At 42.4% G+C, this 13256-nt stretch overlaps 1 protein-coding gene across 6 annotated transcripts in view; it reads left to right on the forward strand.

The window, feature by feature from the left end:
- Nucleotides 1–13256, forward strand: part of PPP1R12B (protein phosphatase 1 regulatory subunit 12B) — a 123353-nt gene that overhangs the window by 34127 nt on the left and 75970 nt on the right. For all 6 annotated transcript variants that reach the window (XM_075722255.1, XM_075722251.1, XM_075722254.1 and 3 more), the window contains exons 3-8: nucleotides 1387–1505; nucleotides 4927–5086; nucleotides 7512–7656; nucleotides 9263–9337; nucleotides 11801–11880; nucleotides 12441–12601. In XM_075722255.1, coding sequence (XP_075578370.1) covers nucleotides 1387–1505; nucleotides 4927–5086; nucleotides 7512–7656; nucleotides 9263–9337; nucleotides 11801–11880; nucleotides 12441–12601 — 740 coding nt within the window. The remainder of the gene's footprint in view (nucleotides 1–1386; nucleotides 1506–4926; nucleotides 5087–7511; nucleotides 7657–9262; nucleotides 9338–11800; nucleotides 11881–12440; nucleotides 12602–13256) is intronic.

The raw sequence follows: 13256 nt of genomic DNA on the forward strand, positions 1-13256 counted from the left end.
TGTCTGACAAAAGATGGAGAAGTAGATAAAAGTAACTGCTTGTTACTTAACCCACTTACAATTGGAGCATTATCTTCTTTTTTTGTTGTTGTTTTGTTTCCAACACAAGATACTGGGTTCAGTTTGGACATAACCAGGTGAAATTCTGCGGCCTGCCATAGAGAGATTAGATGATCTAGTGAGTACAAACATAAAATCCAGACGAAAGAAGAGACAGTAAATATAACACAGTTTTGTCCAGTAGATGTTTAAAGCAAAGCAGTAACCTGCTGTAAGTGACTCCCACAAAGATTTGACTCTTCTTGGCACAGTTTCTGATTCCAGGGTTTGAAATAACATTCCGCGTCTGATCTGAGCGTTCATTATGCTCACGAAGGACTAATAGTCTGTTTGTCCCAGAGAAGATACTGATACCAGGCTACTTGTTGTGCACCAACGAGTTGCTCTGAGATTTTGAGAGTTGCTCAAATATATGACTTGGAGCGCTAGAATAACTGGAACCAAAGAGCAGGCAAACGTAAATGGTAGTTTCCGTAGTGAAATCATTTTTCTGAGATAAAGGCTGCATTGTAGGTTAGAAGAATAAGGGAAAACAATAGTATTTCTCACGATAGTCCTCTACAGTATATTCTAAGCAAAAAAATATCTTCTGTGGCTCACTTATTTCTGTGTGTTGTACTCCTCCTGGAACAATTCTTAGCTCTTTGGATGATCCATTATCAGTTTGGTTTTTCTTCTTCCCAAATACTAGTTCTACAAATGAAAGATGATATTATTCTTTACCAGCCATACTGTGCTTGTGTATTTAGTCCACCACAGCTACCAAAATGTTACCAAAATTTGAATACTGATAACTATTTCTCAAAGGCATTGAAAATAAATTTTAAAACAAAACCAAGCAAAAATATCTTCTCCTACCTCACCCTTCTATATTTCGGTGTTTAAACAGATACTTCTTTCACTTCCCAGAATTTTACTGGTTACAAGATGTACAAGCCAAAGACAACGTTAATTGTTCTTGAAAGAAGTTCTGGTATAGTTATAAAAAGACTAATTAAAAATTTGATGATGGCTTGGCTTATCTTTTTATTATTATTATATCCTTTTTTTTCCTAAAAAAAAAAAAGGCGTATTCTGTCAGGTTAGTGCAAGAACTAGGGGTATTTGAATAACTAGAGAGAAACACAAACTGTGAGTCCAGTGGACCTTGCATTTAACAATTAACTTTTTTAGTCTAGAAATGTGATAAGAATAAGATACTCATTTGGTAATTGAACTTGAATGAGAAAGCCAAATATTTTGTTCCGCTACTTGGTTTTACTGTATAAGTCGCACTGAAGCCTGCACGCAAGGTCTAATAGATTGGCATGGGTCTCGTTCGCGTAGGTACTTAATTAGTCACGGAGCCAACGTGGCTGCTGTTAACAGTGAAGGCGAAGTCCCGTCTGACATCGCGGAGGAAGCAGCCATGAAGGACCTGCTGCTGGAACAAGTAAAGAAACAAGGTAAACCAGTAGCGGGGCTGAATATGTGAGTGATAGACCTCTACGAGTTTCTGTAAGAAAGTTCTGCTGGCTTACGCGCTGTAGGTGAAGAGATCTGAAACCTGGCCCAAGAGGCAGCAGGCGAATTTTGCTTTGGTAGCAGAGGGGAGGAGAGGCGGAAGGTTTGTGCGGTGCAGTCTGTCCTCAGCGGGATTGCTCATGGCCAGGCACCGCAGTACTGAAAGCTGGTTCATGAGATCTGTTTGCTTTTGAAGTGAGATGTAATTCTGGCCTCTGGTATCAATGCAAGGCCTTGTTTCACTGAGGCCTTGTAATACAGAGGTGAGATTTACAGCCCTGCCACCAGTAGGACCGGGAAATGAGTGTGCCTGGCCTGGAGCGACCGGCTTTGTCCTGGTCCTGCCCCAGACACCTCCGCAGCCCGTCCGCTCCGCAACCCGTCCGCTCCGCAGCCCGTCCGCTCCGCCGTTTCCCCTTTCTCATCAGGTGCGCCTGGCTGAGGGGCTGCTCTCTGCTGTCCCTGCAAAAACGTCACTGGTAGGAGAAACGTCTTGGGCAGTGTAACTTGTGGCTATGGTTAAGAAATGCTTCATCCGTGAAAAATTTTCTTCATGCTCATGAAATTAATCTGTGAGTGGTTAGGTGTCTGCACGTACACCTAAGAAGTTTAATCCCTATCTACGAAGTTCATCAGGAATGTTTTTGAAGGATGCATTTATCCCAGCTATGTGGGAAGTGAGGAACTGAGGCAAACTGAGCTGATGCAGCCCAAACTATCCACGCTGGCTCTTAGGGACTGCAAATCGGGCCTTGGGAAGAGAACGCTGACGGGCGTCTAATTCCTGCCCTCCGGCGCCTTGAGCGAGGCTGCGGAGGGGCTGGGGCCGGACTCTCAGAGCCGCACAGGACAGGGTGAGGAAGCAGTTGTAGGCTTGAACAAGGGACATTCTGACTGCATGTATATGCACATGGGGCAAAATGTTTCCCAGGAAAGTGCTGGAACAGCAACCCAAGGAACTTAGGGAATCTCCATCCTTGGAGGTAGTCAAAACCCAGCTGCACTCAGCTCGAGCAGCTCGATCTGGGATTGAAGTTGCCCTCCTTTGAGTAGGGGTTTGGGCTCGAGACCCCCAAAGAGTCTTTCCAGTCTAGATTATTTCATGGCTGCAGGTCGGTGTTGGGGCTGTTTGCATGCTGGTTTGAATCCAGCCTTCTCACAGATGTATTCTGCGTGGCACATGATGGTTACTTTATTTTTGAAGCTATTTTCAGGTATAGTTAGGAAGAGATCAGTCCCTTGCTGCTGTGTCAACTGTGTTGCTGTTCCTCTGGTGAGTTTGTAGCTGTCCGAGTGAGAGCTGGTTGTCGTTGGTGTTACTGTTCCTCTTGGAAAATTGATGTGGGATCATGTTCCTTCTGGTAAATAGAAAATTCACTTTCTAGTCTAGTGGTATTTGTGACAAGGGTATTCTTATTTCGTTCCCCTTTTCCCTCCACTTCGAAATAAGCTTGAGTAGCCCTCCTCCCTTGTATTTAGTCTGCTCACGTATTTAAAAAGAAGAATTGTGTCTACGGCCCGTGTTTGTTTTACTGAGCTGTCCGAACCATGCCTGTCTCCTCTCTGCAGTCAGACTTCCTTGGGTGCCCAGAAAGATCGAGATCCTTTCTTTACATCAGTGTAACTTGTCTCTCTTTAAAGTGGGTATCAAGAACTGTACTTGGTAATAATATGGTTGAAACCTCACGGGACACTAAGGCACTAATTCTGCCTCAGCTGCAGATATTTTGCCTGACACTTCTTGGGATTCTGCTGGGCTTTTTCATTGCTTCACCACATTAGCGGCGTCCTGCTAAGATGCCCTGAAACAACCATCTGTCTCCGCCAAGAAGCTTCCCATTGACACAGTTTAAAAGGATCGTGACTGCTGGAGTAAATGTGGTATAAACTTTAAATAAGCATCTGTCCAGCTCCGTAGCCTGTCTTCAGCGGTAGCTATAAGCAGATGCCTGCTGCAAACTGTAACAACAGGACGAGTGTGTATGATTCCCCTCCCAAACGTTTTCCCAGCATCCAGCCACTGTGCCTCAAGGAATTCCTGAGCCAGATGGGCTTTCTGTGAATCCCCTGTGGCTTTCTGTTTCATGAACTTGTGCAGTCCTTCTTGGGAACTCCTGGCATGTATAGCATTACGTTTAATAACTACAAATTTGTCTAATCCTTGTTCTGAAGCCAGTTGTATTTTTAATCTTTGCAGCATCCTGCAGTAATGGGTTTCACAATTCAGACTCTGAGTTGATAAGTGTTTTCTTTTGTTCTGTTTTAAACCTAATGCCCCATAATTTAATTGGGAATCATGTCATTCTTATACTGAAAGAACTAATCCATAGGGGCAGTTGCTCTTCAACACCCTTCTTGATTTTTGAGATTTGTCAGCTTCTCCTAAATATTTTTTCTTGAGTCAGTGAGCTCTATCTGATCAATCTTGTATGGAGTTGTGTTGTACTTCTGATTGATACACTGTCCTTACATGACCTTGTTATCATGAAAACAAGTCCAAGATAGTTTAGCCTCTTGTGGGTTTAGTGACAATTGACACAGCCCATCAGCCAGACCGCTCTGGCCTCTCCACATCGCAGCAGTTGTTTCCCAGGGTGGGAAACTTGTCCCTCTTGTTATTGGATAGCCCCATAGTCCGTAGCTGTTATACCAGATCTGCGTATTGATGAACTTACTCCATCTGACTTCATCTAAAGCAGATCTCTTAAGCCATCAGAGTGGATTTTTTTTTTTTTTGGCCTCCTGTCCCCAAAATGATTTAGAATTGTATTTTGTCAGAATTTGGTGGTTTGCTCGGTGGAATTAACTGAATACTTCTTTTGGCGTGCCTGGCACGAATGGCTCTGGTGCAGTACAGTTCTCTGTGTGTGCAGCTTGCAGATTGCACTGAATTTTGAGTGACCATACAGTTGGTGTTGTGCTGCTCTTGCAGGAGGTGTCTTAGGACCATGTCTTCAGATCTTCACTGTAGATTATACTTCACCATAGTTTAATTCAGTTTGTTAAGCTGTTGTTCATTACTTTGTTATTTCGATCTAGGACACTGCATATTTAGAATGCAATCATTCCACTCATAGTGCACAGTTCACAGTTGCGCTAGTAGTTAGTTGGGCTGGCTTGCAACCAGTGGCTCAACTTTCAGATTTTTTAAGTCAGACAGCTTTGAAGTCTCTGTCAATGATGCAGGAGTTCTCCCAGCTCCTAGAAGATGCTTTTGTTGATTTTTATTAATTTTTTTTTTGGTGTGGAAGATTACAAATAGTTTACTAATACTGTGTAGCAAATGAAACATAGGGTAAGTCTAACAAGTACATGAGAGCTTTCACTTGATAATCTCTCTTCTTCTATGCTTCACCCTCTTAGGTGTAGACCTAGACCTGGCAAGAAAAGAGGAAGAGCAGCAAATGCTACAGGATGCCCGCCAGTGGCTGAACAGCGGGAGAATTGAAGACATAAAGCAGCCTCGAACAGGTGCCACAGCTCTTCATGTTGCTGCGGCAAAGGGCTATTCTGAAGTCATGAGGTAGGAGCTCCTTCCCAGGGCTGATGCACTGAATTAAGGCTGGTTTTCTTAAGGAATACATATAGCTTTATAGTTGAGAGAAATTTGTTTCATACTGAGATTTTCAGGCTGCTGTTTCTCAAAAGGCCCTGTAGGTTTATGTGCTCGACCAGGGTGGTATAGAAATACATAGGCACTGGAAGATTCCCTTTCATACCTCTAGGCCTTTAAAATGATGAAAGCTTTTCAGAGAGTGAGATGTAAATTAGAAGGTTTAATTTTCACTATTAGAGTTTTAGGACTAGCAAGTTAAATGGTATTGGGGGATAAAAGTATAATTTCAGCCTGCAAAGTGACAGTACGTGCTGCATGACAATCACAAACACCCCAACAGTTTACATGACCAGTCTAGTGGAAAAATGCAGCGTCCACCCTATCTCCCTGTCCCCTGCTCCTTAATGCTATGGCTCCTGCAGCCGTCAGCGGTGACAGAGGATTCCAACACGTAACAGTTCTGCTTCTACTGCTCTGGCACCAACAAGCTTATGAGCAAAAACTTGCCCGGTGTAGTATTTCCTGGCAATAAAGCATTAATATTTTGACAGATAAGGTCAAATTAAGGTTTCCAACAGTAAAGTGTTCTTCTCTGCTCTTTATGTAAGGGTGGAGCTGCCCATAAACATCAGCAAGGTGACTCTATTGCCCACAGTAAACCCCCTTCTGGAAGCCTTCGTCTGTCTTGATCCTTAATTTCATACTTTCAAGCGGCATGACTTGATGTGCAAGAGCTGCTTCTTACCAAGCTCTAGTAATTCTGTTGTTCTCCATGTTTCCTATTTGTATTCATTCATTAGAACTTATAATTGAGTTAAGCTGTCTGTGCCTGTACCATGCCCAAGAACACTCATCTACCACAGCTCATGTGGAGTAGAAATGTAATGTTTCCTGAATTTGAGGTGTTGGTCCCGTGGCCTTTCAGTGGAGGGCTGTATGTCCAGTACTCGTGAATGAAGGCTGCATTCACTGTTTGCAGGGTGACTAGTTCTGGACAGCTACTCCTTGGCATTAATTGTTATAATGATAAACAGATCTCGCGGAGAGCTGACATTGTTTCACTCTTGTGTATTTTATGGCCACCCTGTAAGTTCAAATACAAAGCCTCAGTGACTTAAACCAAAGGGGCTGAAAGCCAGGAGCTAGCTAACTCTCAAATGAGACGTGGAATTTGTCTGTGACCTTGAGTCTCTTAGCAGCTATGTTCCTCCCTTTTGCCAGCTGGAAAATCAACATAAAGTCAGCACCTAATTTAAAATTTCTTTCACAGAGAAACACACTGCTGCTATAGGATGACTGTGTTTTATTTAGCACAGTAATGCATCGGTGTAGAGCTGCAGGAGTTTCAAAAATGTTGGTGCCATTCTGGGGTTGTGCTGCATTTCCCGTGTGCTGCAGACAGGTGGCTTTGGATGGTGGAGTTCCCCATGATGGAAACTTTCAGTAGCAGTTTTACCAGACTTGCGGAATTCCCCTGGGATGTTCTTCAATATTCAAGCCATTTTGGATAATAGTTTTGATACCTGAGCTGCTCAGTACTTTGATCTGATCACTGGTGTGCCACTGTGCATATGTCTCTGAAGCTTCAGACTACAATTGGCTCTTCTCTGTTTGTTTTGTTTTTAAATATTCAAGCTCCAGATGCTATGCAACACTAGCGCTCTGATCTGATAGAGAAGGGAGTGGGTGGAAGGTGCACAGCAGTAAATGCGATGCGAGGGCGTTCCCAGGCAAGTTCACTTGAGTAAGATTTGCTTTAACTGTGCAAGGACTGGTCTGCAAAAACTCATTTTGGGTTGTTTAACCCAAATGCGGGTTATTTAACTTAGAAATTTCACATCTGTCAATCACAGTTATGTCACCACTTCTTACCTGGCAGTCCTGCTGGCATCGTCTCCTTACGGACTGTTCCTGTGGTGTGGCCTCGTTCTCTGGTAGAACCAAGACTGAGCTCCAGTTACCAAATGTCCTTTCCATGCCAGGTGCTGTGCTTGGCTCCCTGTTACGGAGATGGCAGTCTGCAGAGATGTTGCTCACGTAGTGCCTCAGCAAGTCTGGTGTGTCTCATCCATTGGAGCAGGAGTTCAGACGGGGTCACTGATGCCAGATTAGCAATTAAGGTGTTCTCCCAGTTTAGGACATGCTGAAAGGGAACCTTATCAATTAGACACATTCCAGCAGGTTTTACAGCGAAGTCACTTTTCATTTACTGCCCTTTTCTGTTACAGTTGCAAGCGTATCGAGTGGGATGTTGCTTAGGTGAATAAACCAGCTCAGAAACTATGGGCTCATTGTGAACCACATTACCTACTCTGTGGCTCATGGTGTGAACTCTTCTGTGTTGAGAAGTCATTCTCAGGTGGGCAGAAATCAATATTGCTTCTTTCCTCAGGCTCTTGATCCAGGCTGGGTTTAATCTGAATGTCCAGGACAATGACGGCTGGACTCCGCTGCATGCTGCTGCACACTGGGGAGTGAAGGAAGCTTGCTCCATCCTGGCTGAGGCACTGTGCGACATGGACATCAGGAATAAGCTGGTTAGTATGCATGGATGTTGGCACAACTTAGCCAGATGAATATCAACTTTATTGCCTACCGCTTGATCCAACGCCATGACAAAGTTACACAGTGAGCAGTTCTCCTAGCTTGGGCACTGGAGCATTTAAAAGCGTCAGAAAATAAATAATCTTGACTGGAGGAAGGCAGAAAAGATTTCAAGTATTAGTGGAAAAGGTCAGTGACTAAACTTCAGGACTAAGATTGTAAGAAAGGATGGAGACTAATCTGTGTCTTCCTGTTCTAGTGTAATCCTGACAAATTAAACAACAACAAAGACGACAGTCTTGGAGTGCAAAATAATATGCTTATACTAAGGTATGAGGCACTGAAAACTAGTGAACCCTTGAGAAACTGCCAACTCAAAGTCTTTCCTGTTCTACTATATTGGTCGTAAAAAGGGAAATTGAAAAAAATGAGTCAGATTCGTGAGAAATGAGTAAAGAAAAATAGGATGGAAGGAAAAAAAAAGGAAAAGGAGAAAAAAAAATTCCTCTTCCATCGTAATAGAAGTTTGTCCTTGAAGAGCCCATGGATTTTCAAGAGCCGACGTGTGCTTGTCCAGCGTTGTTCTTTGCGTTCACCTCCCTGCTGCGATGTCCAGGCAGTGTCTGTGAACCGCTTCCTGCTGGAGTGGGTTCGGTTGTGCTGTGGCTGCTTCTGGGGGAGGAAATGAGGTTGTACGTACTTGGAACAGCACCGGGGAATGAAAGCAGGCGAGATAATTTGGTAGGAGAAATGTGGCACTGTATGGCTTGAGTGCATCTGTCTGTACTGGAAACCTATGTAAAAGAAATGGCTCTAGGAGAAGGAGCCGTTTTAGCATGGTGAGCTCTTTGGTGTCCAAAATATGTGGAATCTTTTTGTTTTAAGTGCCATCAGGTGCTTTTCCAAAGTGTGTGTGGCTTTTGTATTGTGCTGGACTTGAAAAGAAGCAGACGCGCTTGTATTTGCTGCATTCCTGCTCTTCCCACTCAAGGATTGTTACCTGGCTGGGTCAGGTGGCCAAGGCAACCCGTAGTTACTCGATCGCTAGCCAGCAGGTTTCATTATGTGGTGTTAATGAAATGGTTATTATAGCTTTAGTTATGGTGAAAATGTAACTGATTTCTTGGTTTGTGCCCCAAAGCGATTTTTTTTGGTTTGTTTTATTTTGTAAATGCCCATGGATGTGGAAGTGGCTCCCAAATTGTTTGGCATGCTGATGATTGGCAGCCTTTCAGGAGGTTCAAATACATAATGATACAGTAGAACAGGTTGGTTGCATTCCTTCTCAGTACAAGAGTGTCCTTTTTAGAAACCTGGAAACTCAAATATATTAGTCCTGGCTGTTAGATTTGACCAGCGGCAATCAGGGAACTGCACTTCCATGATTATGGAAGGATCGTGGATTGAGTTGTGAAACTACAATCGCTGTCGTGTGGCTTTCCCTGCTCTGGAGTGAAACGGAGTATGTTACTCAGCATTTGGGGAGGGAGGATGTGGAGCACATTCACTTTTGTTCTTCACTGGTAAATAGCGCTTTTTTTTTTTAATATTAACACCATGCCATATCAGATATCCTCTTGTCTTCTCTTACTGCATCAGGGCCAGACGCCATTCGACGTGGCCGATGAGGGACTAGTTGAGCATTTAGAAATGCTGCAGAAGAAACAGACTGTGGTGAGTTTCTGACAGATCATTTTCCACCTCTCCAATTACCTTTTCATGCATGGGTGTTCTCTAAGACATATGGCATCAACAGACGCAGGAAGCTGAGGCCCAGCTATTTTTTTTATGTTAGTCATTTGGAATCTATAATTACACCAATATTTTTAATAGCTAGAAATCTAGAAAACTGGATGACTGCATCAAGAAGGTCTTGATGATATGCAGAATTATTTAAACTGGTAAAGAATGTATAGTTCGTCTTTGGAATTGTTATTCTGCAGTTGCTTTTGTTAGCTGGCAAGCTCGCTAGCATCAAACTGCACTTTTCTTAATGAATGATTACCCAAGTCAACTTTGTGTTTGCATCTAAGGAAATATGCTGTCAGTGTTGAGAAAGATCTGTAACCATGTCTGCCTTTCTCACAGTAGGGAGACTTTTGATTGAGTGAGAAGAAATTATAAACTTCCGGGAATTCTGGACTAAAAAAATTGGTGATTTCAAAACCATATTAAATTGCCATTTCATAATGCAATGGAGATATTGGAAGGGGTTATAAGCAGAAAGTTGGCATAAAAAGGGAAAGCAAAAATATATCTTGATCAAAGTAAAGCAGAAAGTTGGGTTTGGGTTGCATTTTTTCCTATTTCACCTGTTCTACTCAATTATCTTATTTAGGTGCTTCCAAAAAACCAAACCAACCTTCTTTAAAAAAAATAAAAATCAGTAAGTATCGTTTAAAATGTTGGATTCAGAAACAGACATAATGAGAACACTGCTGATAAAACCCAGTAAAGTATTTTGAGGAACTGACAATGTGGGTGGTAGAACTCAAGCTCTGATCATAACACAGCTGCTGTCATCCTTAAATAGCATCCTTAACACTCACAGAAACGTCTAAAAAATTATTCAGCTTCTCCCTAAATGAGGTGTTGATAAATACTATCAGTGTTGTATTTTGGATTTCCTCCTGTGTCACTACATCAAGATTCTGCAGATAACTGCACTCCTTAGAAGAAAAGAAAAAGAAAAAGCAGAACAACAAGAATTTTTTTGGGTTGGGCGCTAGCCCATTTTTAGGCCTGCTTCGCAGGGGCTAGCAACCCCCCTTGTTCTCTATATAGTAGTACTATAAAAAGGCCTTCTCCATTTATTAAATTAGTGTAGCAAGCTGTAGTAGAACTGGGAAGAAGGCAAGAATCCAGACTTTATCGCACTTTTTTTAGTGGATATGATTTTTTTAATAGAAATGCCATTTTATCATGTGTGTTTATCATGTGCCATTTTTATAACTTAAAATAGAAAACTTACATTTGTTAAGGATGAAATAGGCAGTTCCACAACATTCCTCTAAGTACATTATTTCACTTTCAAAATGGCTCTCAAATCAGAACTTTTTTTAATCTAAAGCTTGTAGCAGAACAATATGGTGTCCTTGCTAAAAGATATGCTGCTGTTATTGGAGAGAAGAGGGGACTTTTTTTGCTGGAAGCAATTAATGTGCTTTGGGTTTGGATTTTTTTCCCCCAATCTCTGAATTACCTGTGAATGGAGCAGGTTGTTTCCTGCGCCTCCCTTTCCTGTGCTCCAGCAGTTTGTTCTATTTAACAACATGCTGTACCACAAATTTTGGCTCTGCTGGACTCCACGTGGCTTTTGCTGCATTCAGAATTTGCAGAGCTTTTGCTTCTTGTGCCTGGTGTCAGCTCCTATCAAAAGAGAAGGAATAACTAGGCTAGACATGACACAAAAGAGACAGCCTTAAAAGCCAGCCTCTAATTGCCATCCCTTTTTCTACCTCAACTGTGTCTGTGCTTCTAGAAGGTACTGAAACAATTTTTTGGTTACTGTTTTGTCCATCAGTGGTGACAAAATTAATATTGCTGTTCTCTGGGCAAAATATTTCCGTTGCTGTGGTGATCACAGGTATTCTTGTGTGATGACTTAGTGCTGGCATTTGAGGGATTTAAGAAGTGCCCCATCCTCATGGGAGAGCCGTCGGTTGCCTGTAAAGGGCATCCTTGAATGCTTTCCTCTGAGAGCAAGTAGATAGTAGTTACAAAGGCAGCAGATTTTTGACAGTCGAGCCTGATTTCATGGGCAAACGCATGTGGACAGACCTCCAGCGCTGCGTCTGCGTGGGCAGGTGCAGGGCAGTGGTGTGGAAGCCGGGATTTGACTCTGGGTCTCAGCAGGGACTGCTGCAGACTTCTCGGAAGGTTTTATTAAATTGCAGCTTGAGTCTAAGGGCATGCTGGGTGTGTAGCTGTGCCCTTATGGAGCTCTAGTCCAAGACATCCAGTGCTCTTGCAGATGTGCATCTGTTGAATGCTTGGCTTGTTAAACAAATCCACAGTATTTTTCATCTAACGAGGTTGGGATGACCTTATGCTGTGGTAATTATTGGATTGTGCTGAGGTGGCTTGTTAAGATGTCTCTTTTCATTCTTTCTCCAATTTTTTTGGACTTTTTGACAGTTGCGAAGTGAGAAGGAGACGAGGAATAAGCTAATTGAAGCTGACATGAACGGCAAGCCTCAAAGAGGACTCTTCACCAAGTATGTCTCTTTCCTCTGTTGAAAAGAAGCTGCACAGAGAGTGATGGGAGACCAGCCTCATCTGTTAGCAGTCAGCTGGCATCAGCTGGTTTTAAAGAAGTTCACTGCTGTTCACGTTCATTTCATGGTTTCTTTTAAATTTGAGCTCTCTCAAATACAGTTTTAGCTGTTTCTTAACATACCTGCTGAATAGTAGGACAGGAGTTGGGTTTGGCCCCCAGCTTCTGCTCTTGCTGAGTATCAGTTTGACCTTTGGGCTGAGAGCTGCACCTCTGCAGCTGCACAGCCATACAGCCCAGCTGACGGGTTGTGTTGCGCTAGGAAAAGAGACACCACGTTTTTTTGACCGAGAAATGCTTGCAAATTTAGGAAATGCGAGGCTGGCATTGGAATCCATGGCAAATCGGCAGTGCTGGAAATGCTGCGACATTGAGTCTGGAGATGGATTTTGTCCTTTTGCTTGTTCTGTATATAGCAAATCATGTCTGTGTGTTCCCGAGAAGTAGAACTCAGAAATAACTCGCTCGCCTGGCAGTCCTTAAAATTTTTGTGTCTTGCAGCAAAGAGAAGATCCTTTATGAGGAAGACACGCTGAAGTCCATGGAAATGGAGGAAGAGAACAAGGACTCCAGCAGTTCTAGTTCTGAAGAAGAAGAAGAAGAAGAAGAAGAAGAAGCTGAAGAAGATGAAGTTTCAGAATCAGATGCTGAAAAGGAGTCAGGTAAGACTTAGTACAGACTAGAATTTAATAGTTAGCCTAGCAATATTAGGGGATCAGTTTAAGAACTGCTTTTTTTTTTTTTTTTTTTTTTTTGGCTTAGTTGTTAAAGACATCCTGAAAGTCTTACTTCCAGTGTATATGTATAGAATATGGAGAACTCTGTAGCTAGTGTACTAAGAAAGCTGATCTAAATGCTGACTCTCAAGTCAGCATAATTTTTTAAAAAAAAAGCTGCAGATAGTATTTTAATTTTGACTTCCAGCTCACTTGAATTCAAGATAACACATTGTTCACAGGCTGTTCTTAAACAGTAGGTTTTTTCTTGTTGGCCGATTTCAGGATGAACACTTCAGTTACTATGAGATGGTAGAAATGCAATTGAACACGTAGGAAGGTAATAGCCTGTTGTATTTGGATCAGAGAAATGAAATGAAGGGCTGAAGCTGTTCTGTGTAATTATAGAGATGAGGAACTTCTTTCTGACTGTGATGTATAATAATTGCAGAACATAGTGGAAAATAAGGATTAAGTACATTGAGTCACGTTAGCCTTTACATTATAGCATATTGCTGGCATCCTACTTCCTTCGTTTCAGTCTCTTTTTCCATAATTTCTAAGGCTTCCTTAGTTTAAGCAGCATGTGTATATATATATA

This window comes from Pelecanus crispus, chromosome 17 (assembly GCF_030463565.1).
Source record: "Pelecanus crispus isolate bPelCri1 chromosome 17, bPelCri1.pri, whole genome shotgun sequence".
In the NCBI taxonomy this organism is placed as follows: domain Eukaryota; kingdom Metazoa; phylum Chordata; class Aves; order Pelecaniformes; family Pelecanidae; genus Pelecanus; species Pelecanus crispus.